Raw genomic sequence first — 14,190 nt, 5'->3', positions numbered from 1 at the left:
TAGCCGATTGCCTGACTAAACCACTCACTCACTCTCAGTTCCACCTACTACGACCAAACTCGGAGTGCTTGACCTACCCGCTCGTTTGCGGGGGGATGTTAACGTAACTTCAGCAAGGAAGTTGAAGCCACACACCACGTCATAGTCAAAACAAGAATATCTATTATTGTGCATTTTTGTTACAATATTTTTGTTAAAGTTTAGATTCTTTTTCTTCTAAACTTAGGATATACTTTTGTATAAATAGAGCCTTTGAGTGCCATCATAATACAGTGAAATATAAACATCATACCTTCTGTGTGAAACTTCCTCTTGTGAAATTCTAACTAGGTCAAACTCAAGGTAACGGGACTGTTGATTAACGGCTCAACTCTCCACTCATGTTCATTTTGTGATTAACGTTGGTATTTACATCGCGTGCAAAGTAGACAATCTATAGGACTCATTCCCAAATGCTAATAAATATGGAAATGACCTATATGTAGGTACATGAATATGATTGTTGTTCTTTAGACAAATAGATTAAATTGAGACTAACTTGAGTGTCGGATTGTTTAACTATATTTTATTGGTCAACCCCTTTCTCAAGAACAATCAGACTTGAAACATCGTATTTAAAAGTGTCTTTTACCAACAATGCGTGGACCAAAGTGTATAAGCCTATTACTCACCAAAAAAGAAAAAAAAAACACGAGAGAAATAGCAGAGGGATGATGAAATTGGCAGTATTAGACTATTAGTTGAGTAAGGGGCGAGGCTGGCCCATAATTGTATAATTTTGGGGTTTGGGCCAGGTTGAGACGGCCCAGCCATATCACAATTCATCCAACCAACGGAGAAGAGATGGTAAGTGAAGCAATTTTTTAATAAGCACTTAGTGGTAGAAGCACCCCTTAAAATTCACGTTTGATTATGAAATTAAACAATACAAACATTTGAAAACATATTTTCAGTTAGCTAAAAGTATTTATTTAGTGTTTTCCTTTATCTATCTACTACGTACATCTTATTTCCATAAAAAAAAGCAATGTTTTAAGGGGGAAAAAATAAAAAAACTGAAACTAATTAATAAGTCAATTTTCATTTAATAAAAGGGCCAATAGAAATAAATAACACCGAGGATTTGATTTGATTTTCAAACACGATCGAGAAGTAGAAAACAAGAAATAGTATTAAAGTAGCGGGATAAACTATAAAAGTCCCAACAAGAGTAAAGACATGAAGATTGGTTGAAACAGCAAATGATAATTAATGATAGCAGATAATTAAATTCATATGGCTCAGAAATAGCATATGGCCTTCTGCATTAATACTAACAATATCAGAATAATAGTAAAAACTCATTGTCAAAAAAATAAATAAATGCATATCTGATGAAATAAGCTAGAATTTAATGACACGTGACAACGGCGTTGTGGATGACTTTTTCTTGTGAGGTTTGGACCTACGCTAGCGATATTTTAATAATTATGATTATGTAACTAGAATTGTATTAGATTTTCATTAACATACCAATATTTAATAGGTTCATGATTGGAAACCAATCCACGTTTATATAGTGCGACAAAATACACAAAATATCACTATTATTGTTGTATTATTAAGATTAATAATTTTTAGCTTTATTTGAAAACAACTAAATGTTTATCTATTATTTGTATAAATTTTTTTAGAAATATTCATTCACGTTGACATTTTTATCAATATTTATATCTGACATTTCTATAAAATTGAGATGATATCTACACTTTAAATCTTAACCTTGATTATGATTGAATAGGCTCATGTTGGTACATTGCAAATACTTCTTCATCATCTTCAGATTTAGTCTCTCAATTAAACCGTATCCATCTAAATATGAGGTTGGAAAAATGCGACAAAAATTCGACTTATAAAATATATACGAGAGCTATATGAGTTCATAAACATTGAATTTTGGGACTTATAGATATAATTAAAAAAATAAAACCATGTTAATCACGGGGCAATCCATCCTATTCTGGACTAAACTCTATTCAAATTGGCATTGTAGTGTATTACGTAGGTTTCAAGAAGATAAGGTAAGGTTTTTTTTTTTTTTTTTTTGTTTCTTTGTATTCAATGTGATCAAAATAAGTTAAACGGCTATCGATTTAAATACTCAGAAATCGGATACTGAATGGGAAGCTAAAAGCAATATGGGGGCAGAAATTTAATTTGAAATAATCACAGAGGCAATGGAGAATCATACTCTGCCAGAATCTCCCAAACAAAACAGGACAAAGCATTAAAAAATGACCCTCTAAAAAAGGTAAGAAAAAAGGCCATAGCATAGCTACTTTCTAGTTTCTAGTTTGTAAGGAAAGATGGCAAAAGAAAGGCTGCGTATTCGGTACCCAAAAAAAAAAACCCATATATACAAAACTTTGCAAATATATAATTTTGGTGGCTAGCTTTGTGCTGAAATATTGAATGGTGGGCAGAGGAAAAGGGTTTAGCAGTTTGTTTTGGTACAGATCCAGAAAGAGACATGGGAAGCTTCTGGTTTCATATTCACCCAGAACCAAAATCCTAGCCCTAGCTGTAAACGAAAATGAAATATGTATATTTTTTATAATGTGGGAATAAAAAGATTATTGTAAGAAAGTTATACTAAAGGTTATAAATGGCGCAAAGGGGAGGGTTCTTCCATTCTTGTATATGTATAATATGTTTGATGCTGACTTTGCAATGACATGTTGCAGGCCACATTATGCAATCATCCTCTCTCTTTCTATCTAAAGTTTGAGACTTTACAGCATATATATATATATATATATGGGAAAATAGTGATCCCCATGTGCTCTCTATAATATTTATTATGTATTTTGAATGCTCGTTTAATTAATTATCTTCTCTTTCTTTCTTTTTCTTGAAGCTTATTTATTGAAAAGCCACCAGGATTTAAGCTTTCTTTGTATATTTGTTACTCAACTTTAACTGCAATATTTCAGCTTTAGGACATGGGTTCATTAATGTAATTGGCTCTCTCTTAAAAATAAAATCATTTTAAGGGATATATATTTATTTAAAACTTATAAAGTCAAAATGGGTCATTATGATGTTTAAGTAATAAAATCATTTGATGAGCCAAACTCAATGAAGCGTCGCATGATCATTTTGACTTGAATACTTCTCGTTTTGGTGGCCTGAATGATTAAAATGATGGAAAACAAATATATATATATATAAAATAATAATTCATGTAATTAAAACTTATTTTTTTCCTCTCAAAGATCAAAGTTGAGTTAGATTGTACATTTAGGAAGCGTTCTCAAAAATCAATTCTCTTTTAAAACAAAATTGTTTCGGTGTCAATTAAAGTTTCAGTAAGTCCTAGAAATCTTATTATTCACGTAAGAACTTATTCACAAAAATTTGCTAAGAAAGAACTCAGGTGTCTTCGTATATATTGTCGACTTTAAATACAATAAAGCTATCATTTACTTTTAATTTCATCCAAAAATTTTAGAGATAATTTTTAATCTCCTCATTTCCGTAAGACTTTTTTTGCACTACGAAACAAAAAAATTATATACATGCAAAACCATTCAAAATTTCTTAATAGAAAAAAGAAACGAAGAGTTTAATGAGAAAACTAACAAATTTAAAAAAAAAAAATTTAGTACACCATATGAGATGGAGATTGAACTCACAACTTTTTAATGTTCGCTTTGGCACAAATTCAAAAGCTTTTAAGTAATACAAAGTGTATATATTGATTTAATTTTTTCCCTAAATTTTAATACATAATTGTTACTTTTTTTTGAATCAATACATAATTGTTACATGTAACAGAACTAAAATATATAGAGACAAAATAAGGTTATAGAAGGTAAAAAAGATAAATTTATCATAAAGAAAGGAAAAAAAAAAAAAGAAACCTACCGCATTCACCTACCACATTTATCTTCCTAATTTCTTTAAAGTCAAAAGAAGATACAAAGAGAGAAAAAAAAAAACCTAGAGCTTGAGTTTCTTATATTTGATAGCAAACAGGGATCAGCCATGGCCCCATCTTATTCTCAACATCAGCTAGAAAAGGCATTATTAATCAATTTACAAATTAAAATGCATGAATTTAGCCCTAATTTTCTTCACAACAAACAGTTGTTTGTATTTGGTTTGACAAACTTTAATTTGCTGCCCTTTTGGGGGGTGGTTTCGCTTACAAAGTTGCCTTCTTTTATTCTACAAAATTCGTTCTCCAACCAAAAAAGTTCTCTTTACGATCCTTTTCTTTACTTTTCAACATGGCTTCCAGTTCTAAAAGGCTGTACTCTACTTTTCAGTTCTGAAACAAATTGAATTACTACTCGTTTTTTCTAAACGTTGAGATTGCCGCTACTTGCCCGTTTGAAATCAGCTCAAAATCCAACCAGTAGAATTTGATTAATTTCTTACTTTGATATTGTGCTAAACTACCATTAAATCCAAAACCGCAATTAATCAAAACAAATTGATCACTGAAAAAAAAAAAAAGAAAAGAAAAGATTGATAATGGGGAAGATAAGATGGGGGATTTGGTGGGAGTGGGGGCGAGGGGTGAGGCTTTTGGAATGCTTTGGTGGTGGGTTGCTGTGTTCCCCATCACCCTTCATTTTCTCCTTCCAAAGCTTCAATTTTTCTCCTTACAAGACAAATTAATCGATCATATCAATCACACATAAAACAGATTCAATTTAACTCATATGATCCCATTTGGATCACTTGTCTCTTCCATTTTGGCTACAATGTATTTAAAAAAAAAAACACAAAAAAAACCTAAGTTGATTGAGAGAAAAATTCAAAATCACGCATGTATAGAGGCCCATAAAGCATGCTTTTGCCTCTCGAGTATAGGTAAAAAACAGAGAGTCAATGGAAATAGGGGTGTGAGAAAGTTTATTACATGTTTCGAAAAGTATCATAATGAAATATCAGACATGTGTTATCATTTAGTTGTCTTGTAAAGTGGTTTGATGATTTTGTGTGTGTGTGTGTGTTTTTCTTTACATTTCTAATTCTAAAGTTCAAACTTTTATTTGAATTGAAATACTCCTGGAAAACAAATTAATGGGTGGCTTTTTTCTCCTTTTTTTTTTTCTCTTCTTTTGTTGTTTGGCTGTGAAGAGGGGCAATTTGGTGAACATGAAATGGTGACATGATTCTGTGAGTAGTGAGGACAGAGCCATATACGGTTAAAATTGGAACTACTCTCTTCAAATTCTTACAAATCTCTCTACCCCCACCTTCTCTCTCCTTCACATGGTTTCATTCCATTAATTCCCACTCACAACACAGACAAAACTTCATTGGATTTTGAGATACCATTCTCTCTCCCTCGCCCTCTCCCTCTCCCTCGCTTCTCTTCTGGTAGCCCAGCATTCTAAACTGGATATGATCCATGTCTCTGCAAATTGAACCCACGTATTCTATATCCATTTCTTAATGCTTCTCTTTATTCCCTTCACTAAATAGAATTTTAGGGAAAAAAAAGTCTATATCTTTTTCTTCAATTCCATCTACCGTTGGGCGGGCGTTTCTGGGTCTATGCGAAACTCTGTTACGCCATGGCTGCGACCCAAATGTTTCAGAACGGCGGCAACGAAGTTAGCCGGCAAGAAATTCAGGCGGCCATTGCCAAAGCTGTGGAGCTGAGGGCTCTCCACGCTGCTCTTATGCAAGGAAGCAGCCCCTCTAACCTCCGATTCCCTTCGGCTTCTCCCGTTTCTCATGCTGCTTCTCAATTCTCTGCTCAAGATTACCCTGTTTTCACCCCTGTGAGTTCTACTGCAACACCCTTTTCCAAATATTTGATTATCCTCTTTTCTTTTTTTGTTTTTGAAGTCCTGCTGTTTAATTTTGAACTTTCTTAATTTGAATTTCGTTCTATGATTCTCTGATTATGATTTACGGATCTTATTTTGCATCTTTGACACAGATTGGGCATTTATGGTTAGCATTTAATGTCTTTTTTTCCTTCTCTTGAGTTGAGGACATTATAGGATCACCGTCTTTCTTTTTCACATTCGCATCCGTCATTTTCTCTTAATTTGGTTAATTGATGATATCGAACATTTGGGTATATTTTGGCTGTGTGTGAAGTGTGAACCACGAAATTATTTTAGAGTAACAAATACATTTATGAGGGGTTAACAGTTAGTCAAAGGGTAGAATCAATTATCAATCTGGTTGTTGAGTAATTAAAGCATGGGTTTCTGTGAAGTTGGTTGAATTTGGAAGTCTGTTTGCAGAGTTATGAAGATGAACCGTCGAACGGGTACCACCAAGTTCCGATGAGAATTGGAACTTTTTCAGAAAGCTGGGATGAGTATGGATTAGGAGGAGGAGGAGGAGGAAATGAAGATGAAACAGTTTTTTCTGATTATAAGGAGGTTTCAAAAGGGTTGGCTTCTGACTTTACCAATGTGGAATCTCATATTTGTCCAGCTGAAGATCTTCATAAGCCTCTCACTGGATCTGCCCTTCAAACTTCACCTGCGAACGATTACTTCAAATCGTCTAGGAGGAACAGTCTGGGGGACTCGAAATCGACTTCTTCGTGCAATCGATGCAGGCCTGCAGTTATTACAAAGGAGAGTGACAATACAGCAAAGAATAGCAGGCTTTCGAACACCATAGTGCCGTTGACAGATTCTCACTTGGCAACTCAATCGCAACCGAAGAGCCGGGGAGTGATTTCGTGGTTGTTTCCACGTTTAAAGAAGAAGAATAAGACTGAGAATTCCCCTAACAGGACGGAGTCGGAGGATGTCTCTCAGATTTTTAAGGATTTGGGGATAGTGTCGATGGAAACGTTGAGGAAAGAATTGATTGAGGCAAATGAGATGAGAGATGCTGCATTGATGGAGGTTAGCGAGATGAAGTCGTCATTAGGTGAGCTGAGGCAGAAGCTGGAGGGCTTAGAAACTTACTGTGAGGAACTGAAGAGAGCTTTGAAGCAAGCAACACATGCTAGAGATCTCCAAACTCCTACCAATTTGCCAAAAAGAACAACATCAAATGTGGGGACGAACGGAGAAAATCGAATGCCAGTGAGCGAGGAAGTAATGGTGGAAGGCTTCTTGCAGATAGTATCAGAAGCAAGACTATCAGTAAAACAATTCTGCAAGACACTTGTGGGCCAGATTGAAGAAACTGACAGTACCCTGATGGAGAATTTGAATTCACTTCTTCAACCTTACAAACTATCTCTAAACTCCAAGTACTCAAGAGCAGTGTTGTACCATTTGGAAGCTACTATCAATCAGGCACTCTACCAAGACTTTGAAAACTGCGTGTTTCAGAAGAATGGCTCCCCCAAGCTGCTAGACCCTCTGCAAGATCGCCAAGCACAGTTCTCGTCGTTTGTGGCACTGCGAAATCTCAGCTGGAACGAAGTGTTGAGGAAGGGAACAAAATACTACAGCGAAGAATTCAGCAAGTTTTGTGATCAAAAGATGAGCTGCATAATCACAACTCTGAATTGGACCAGACCATGGCCAGAGCAACTGCTTCAAGCATTCTTTGTAGCTGCCAAATGCATTTGGCTGCTTCACTTGCTTGCCTTCTCGTTCGACCCGCCGCTCAAAATTCTGAGGGTGGAAGAGAATAGAAGCTTCGATTCAAGTTACATGGAAGACATGTTTGCGGAGAGGCAGAGAAACGGTCCGAGCCGAGTTAAGATCATGGTGATGCCGGGATTTTACGTACAAGACAGAATTTTAAGGTGTAAAGTTGTTTGCAGGTACAAGTCACCTACTTAGGTTGTTTGGAGTTTGTTCTCTCTGAGTTTTCCCCAAAGAAATTTAAAATCTCGACTCAACCAGAGATGTTCATATGGTTTTCTGTTCACCACTGCCATTTTGGTTGGGGCTTTACAGGGAGAGCTTATATACTTCTTCATATCCTGCCCTCAAGGTTGTGAAAATGTATGTACAACCAAAGTTGTTTGGATAGTTTGCACTTTTGCAACGATTGGTAACTTGTTATATATAAATAAGAATAGAGGTTTGAAATCAATCAGATCTAGTGAATTCATTGCTTTGCTTCTGTGTTTGAAACATATTTGCTACTTTGCTAGATCATTGATTAAATTATTTAGATTCATTTGAACTGTCAATATATGTTATCTGAAATGAGATATTTTCAATTGAAGAGTAATATCTTTTAATGTGTTTTATGTTGTAGTAGAGTCATATGGATGAATATGAATTAGTTGAAGGTATCTTATAAAACCAAAGTGTTTTAAATTAAGGGTTCCGGTGGATGATTGGAAATTAATACAACACTAGCTTCTGTCATTTAGAGCTAATTAAAGGGGATTTTTCCATTTACATGATATAAGACTGTACTTATATGAGGAATGTTAAAATTTTTCATTTCAAAGATATTTGTAAGTATGTGGTTGCGACTTGAAAGTAACTTTAAAAGATCTTATTTACCTTTTATTTTCTTGAGATCCTTGAGAAAGAATAAGATTTTCTTGAATTGTTGTTCTATTAATCTTTTAGTGAATAAGATACTTATTATTATCTCAAAGATAGAAGATTCAATCTTCTGTCCGATAATTGTTAGAACCAAAAAAAATAATATTAGCTTATGTCTTTTACTTACCAAGCGAAGGAGGGTCAAAGAGGACCGAAAAAATCCCAATTTTACCATTTACTTGTGGTCCAATTTCTTTGATTTACTCTTTATGATCCAAGGGCCATTTCAGGAGAAGGACTTTTTTTTTTTTTCTCTCTTAACTTACTTAATCATTTGACTGGACACAAATAGATTCTGGCCAAAAAACGAGGATATATACCTTAATTAGTTGGGATATACTAATGTGAAACATTTTATGTTTTTGTTCTATAGAATTACAATAAAATGACTTTATAAAAATTAATGTTTTTTTAGTTCAAAAATCAATGTTGTTACTTATTATACATATTTATTTTTGGAAGAAATGACAATTTTTTTGGTAAGATGATTTATATATTGTTTTGTTTAAAATATATTTTATTATTATTTAATTAAAGTTAATTGATTTAGATTTAGTTAGTACGTTTAAATTAAGTTTATAATCAATTTATATTAATTGAGCTTTTTACTTTTTAGTATAATAAATTTGGAACGTGGAGATTTTGTTTGATGAAACGGCGATATAAAAAAGAAAGTCTACTGATTGTCACCTTCCCCTCCCCCCTAATTAGAGTCAAAAAGAGAGACAAATTTTGGAAGTTTAATAGAGTGGGATTCGAGGATGGAATCGAATAGCGTGTGCACTTATGGTTAAGACTAGTCATGTGTGTCTCTCCTACCTAATATAATTGACCGACTTGACATCTTTCGCTTCCATACGTTATTTACCAAAGAGTAGGAAAAGTATACTACATTTTGTAATTGAGAAGAAGCTCAACTTTGACACCTAAAGTGTGCTAATGTTGACTCATTTATATTAATTGCGTTAAATTAATTTTCATTAAATTGTTAACGTACTTTGTCACAATTATTTGAGATTCCTATGATTAATCCTTAAAAGAAAAGACATCAAAAATTTTATTTCTATAGAAAATTGGATAATTACAATCAAATGGTTACCGCTAAATAAAACAAAAGAGACATTTTAGAAGTAATTATCAAATATATTTTTATGGAGTTAAGTCTCCTCAAGGAGAAACAATAATTACTGTGGTAAATTTATATTATTATCAACTTAAATATAATTCAATTAGTTAAGACATTTATCTCCCCTCAAAAAGTTGTAGGTTCGAATCATCACTGAATATAAAAGATCCGATATTATTATTATTATTATTATTGTCAACAGAAAGTCATCTCCTATTAAAAAGAGAGGAAATAATGGAAAAAAGAAAAACCTAATAGGATCATTTTCTACATTTAGTAACGTTTCTTAATTTGCTGAATTTGTGGACTTTAAGTCATTGGTGGGACCTTCAAAGCCACTACGTAACTCTGCTTTGCTTTACATTGCAATGCACACGTGCTTCATCTGTTGAGATTTCGTGGGGATTGGGTATGGTCTTGATAACATTTTCCTTTAATTTCACCCAAAAGACTTCCTACCAATAGAAATAGATTCTCTAATGTAAAACTTTGTTTGAACTCCTCCTAACCTAACAAAATTCCTATAGATAATTCTCGCGTGAAAGAAAAATTCTTAAAACTACCTAATAAAAATATATAATATTTCATCTTGATCTAATTATACATATACATGTATTAAATTGTAAAACCATAACAACAATATCTTAACAAAAAAATATATATATAGGTAATGAGACAGAAATGGTGATGAAGAAAGTTCGTTTAGGTTTAGGTAACAAGGACAAAATATCCTCTTCTCATCTCATTTAAGGCAAGTTCCCCACGGGTCGAAAATATGAACACTTCTAGTTGAGGTATGCTTGTACGGGCCAAGCTACCATCTATTATTATTTTTTTATTGGAGATATATATATCAATTATAATGGAACTATGTGCGCTTTGCCATATCTCTCATTAATTAAATAATTAATACTACTTAATTTTAATTTGTGATTCCATGAAAAATAATTTTCATCCACTTATTCTTAAATTGTTTTCATGTTTTTAATCTTCGAATCTCACTATACTTTCCATTTCTCCTCTATTTTGACGGTGAGACCAATTTCAATCTAAATATATATTCATCATTAAAACAAATATATATTAAAATAAAATGACTTATCTTTTTTATTATAGTTTTACTTTTAGTCTAGAAATTTTGAGAATGATGTCTAATAAGTTTATGAATTTTTAAATGAATCTCATAAATTTATAAACTTGTGTCTAATAGGTTTTTTATTTATTAGACCTTAGTTTTCTTTTTAAATTTAACCATTAATCAAAATCATATTAAAAATAAAATTTAATTGTCTATGAATTTTAAAAACATATCAAATAGATTAATAATCGGTTAGATACAAATCGAAAGTCCAAGAGGTTACTAGATAAGTTTCAAAATTTAAGCCAATTATACAAACCATCTTCAAAAGTTATAATAAACTGCTACTTAATCTAATTTTAGTGATAATAAAATTCACTTTTTTTTTATTAGGTGTCCTTTTTCTTCACGGTATTCTCGCTTTATTTGTTTTTTGTCTAAAGATGAAATTTTTAACGATAGTTAATTGTATTCATAATATTAAATATCAATCGACACGTTGACATTTTCATATATTCATGAGTTCAATATCGACGTGAGTAATAAATCGACGATATATGAAGAATAGCAACAAAATTTCACTCATGTATACATAATATTAATATATTAATCATTTTAAATTTATTTAGAAATAGAAAAATGTTTATTTATTAATTTAAAATTTTTTAAAGATTTTTATAAAAATATTCATCTACATCTATATTTTATCCATATTTACATGAAAGTGAGACTTCGAAATTTTCATCGACATTTAAAATCTTGATTGTATTTACGTATTTTTGCAGTAAATGCTTGTCCACAGGACACTAACATTATTTTACATGCTTGGCTTTCCTTTATTTTTACTTCGTACTATTCCGACAAAACTACAGTTTTCATACGGCACTTGCCTAACCAGTGTCCGCCATAAATTTTTGTTGTTCCTTTTCCCCTTATGAATTGAATTCAATTTAACTTAAAATATAGGGAGGTTAAAGTCAGTGGAAGCAGGTCGAAATTCAAATGAATTAAGAACAAAATCTCAAAAAGAATTAAGGAAGAGATTGAGACACAAAATTTGAAGTGGTTGCACCTAAAGATTGTAATCAGAGACAAATCTTATTTGAAATATCCAAGAATGGAAGCAGACGAAGAACTGAGTATTTCCCAGAATTACAGAGAGACAAAACTAACTCTTCACCAAGTAGTTCAGAACAGTATTTTAGATAGGTATCTAATGAGCCTCATACTTTCTAATTTGCATCCAAAAAGTTATCAGGATCGTAGCCAATAATATATGGTGTAGAGAAGAAAAAGAAGACTCTTTTTGCCTTCTTCTTCTTTGGCCTTCAGGAGTTAGGTCCGTAGAAAAGTGAGTCAGGGAAGAAGTGTGGGAGTGGGACACACCAATTTAATTTCTGTCGATTTCCCTCCCTTGTACTCTCTCTCTCTCATGGCATGTCTCATCCATTAATAAAGAAAAGATATCCTTTTCCTTGCGAGATAGCTAATACACAACAACACAACAATGGCGGATCGTCGGGAACTGAAAGAAGAGAGCATTGTGGTTTTCCCGTTCATGGGGCAGGGCCATATCATCCCATTTCTAGCTTTGGCCCTCCAGATCGAGCAAAGATACACTAACTACGCCATTTACTTTGTAAACACTCCAAACAACGTTAAGAAACTTAGATTTTCTCTTCCCCCACATTCTTCCATTCGTTTTCTTGAAATCCCCTTTTCAAGCTCCGCCCATGGCCTCCCACCGGACTCCGACAACTCCGATACCCTTCCATACCACCTGGTCATACGCCTTCTCCAAGCGTCGGCATCTCTCAAATCCGCTTTCAGGGAAGCCATTCAGCGCCTCACGCGAGACCGCCATGGCCGCCCTCCGCTCTGCATCATCTCCGACATTTTCCTCGGCTGGACTGCTACTGTTTCCAGAGAGCTCGGCGTTTACCACGCTATATTTAGCGGCGCCGGTGGTTTTGGCTTGGCTTGCTATGTCTCCCTCTGGCTCAACCTTCCCCACCGGAAGGTGGACACCGACGAGTTCTCTCTGCCGGATTTCGAAGAGGCCTCAGTCGTACTCCATAGGACCCAATTGCCCGCCAACATCGCGGACGCCGACGGGGAGGACGATTGGTCGGTTTTCCAGAGGGAGAATCTCTCGGCGTGGGTGAACTCCGATTGGCTGCTTTTCAACACCGTGGAGGAATTTGATCAAATTGGGCTGTCGTATTTTAGGAGTAAATTCCCAGGGCTCAATGTTCGTGCAATTGGCCCGCTTGTATTGGGATTGAAGAGCCGAGATCGCATCGGGAAACCAGGCGGGGAAATTACGAGAGAAGCCTGCCTGAAATGGCTCGATTCGAAGCCGCCGAACTCTGTTTTGTACGTATGTTTTGGGTCGATGAACACGATCTCGGCTCCACAAATGATGGAGTTGGGGAAGGCGCTGGAAGGCAGCCGGAAGAATTTCATCTGGGTGGTCCGGCCTCCGATCGGGGAGGACATAAATTCGGAGTTCAAGGCGGAGGAGTGGCTGCCGGAGGGATTCGAAGAGCGAAACAGAGCCTCGGGAAGGGGTCTCGTGGTGGCGAACTGGGCGCCACAAGTGGAGATTCTGGGCCACAGAGCAGTGTCGGGGTTCCTGTCGCACTGCGGATGGAACTCGGCGATGGAAGCTATGAGGGAGGGAGTGCCGGTGATGGGGTGGCCGTTGGCCGGAGAGCAGTTCTTCAACGCGAAGATGCTGGCGGAGGAGATGGGGGTTTGCGTGGAGGTGGGGAGGGGAAAGAGAAGCGTAGCGAGGAGTGAAGAAATAGTGAGGAAAATGGAAGAGGCGATGGAGATGAGGAGAAATGCAGAGAAAGTGAGGGACGAAATGAGGAAGGCGTGGGAAGAGGAGGATGGATTCATCGGATCTTCTGTGAAATCACTCCACCATTTTCTCAACGCAGCACAACTCTGGAGGGACAAACAGAACCATGCTGCTTCTTCTTCATAGGTCACTATTTTCCTTTTCTTTTTTTTTTTTTTCCCGCTCACCACGTCGTATCGTTCTCATGAATGTCCTTCGCACGATAAATCAAATCAAGTATCCAGGTATTTACATAAAATGAAATAAATGGTAAAATACACTCTTTGATATTTGAATTTTTTTATTAAGTTTTTACACTTAAATCTCTCTCGTTTTAACCTCGTAATCATAATATGATTATTTATGGCATAACTATTTCTGTTTTTTTTTTTAGTTTTTAGTTTTTGATTTTCTATTTTTTAAAAAATAAAAACCATATATGTTTATAGCCATTTTTTGTTTTTTATTTTTTAAAAAACAGAAAACAAAACATGTTCGGTAACCATTTTTAGTTTTATGTTTTTAAAAAGTTAGAAAATTGAATATATATATTAGAAAGAGAAAATTATATGTAGAGTAGAGATGACAAGGGGTTGGGTGCGAGTGAGGATGGTCTCCCCCATTCTCGTGTTCGTGAAAATTTTTGATCTCC

The 14,190-nt window shown here is 34.7% G+C and overlaps 2 protein-coding genes across 2 annotated transcripts; both read left to right on the top strand.

Annotated features, from left to right (window-relative positions):
• Window positions 1-5,238: 5,238 nt before the first annotated feature.
• On the top strand, window positions 5,239-8,022 carry LOC111017373 (DNA double-strand break repair RAD50 ATPase). Its single transcript, XM_022293119.1, has 2 exons — window positions 5,239-5,780; window positions 6,255-8,022. The coding sequence occupies exons 1-2, from the start codon at window positions 5,571-5,573 to the stop codon at window positions 7,764-7,766; spliced, it is 1,722 nt and encodes a 573-aa protein (XP_022148811.1). The 5' UTR covers window positions 5,239-5,570; the 3' UTR covers window positions 7,767-8,022.
• A 3,781-nt stretch (window positions 8,023-11,803) lies between these two features.
• LOC148212628 (UDP-Glycosyltransferase superfamily protein) lies at window positions 11,804-13,834 on the top strand. Its single transcript, XM_088120593.1, has one exon. It carries the CDS (start codon window positions 12,201-12,203, stop codon window positions 13,683-13,685), a length of 1,485 nt encoding a protein of 494 aa, XP_087976719.1. The 5' UTR covers window positions 11,804-12,200; the 3' UTR covers window positions 13,686-13,834.
• Window positions 13,835-14,190: the final 356 nt, after the last annotated feature.

The sequence above is a fragment of the Momordica charantia genome, assembly GCF_013281855.1.
Source record: "Momordica charantia cultivar OHB3-1 chromosome 2 unlocalized genomic scaffold, Mcharantia_2.0 BLBB01000002.1, whole genome shotgun sequence".
NCBI classification, from domain to species: Eukaryota; Viridiplantae; Streptophyta; class Magnoliopsida; order Cucurbitales; family Cucurbitaceae; genus Momordica; species Momordica charantia.
Note: the sequence above shows the minus strand (reverse complement) of the source record. Positions and strands in the feature narration are given on the sequence as shown.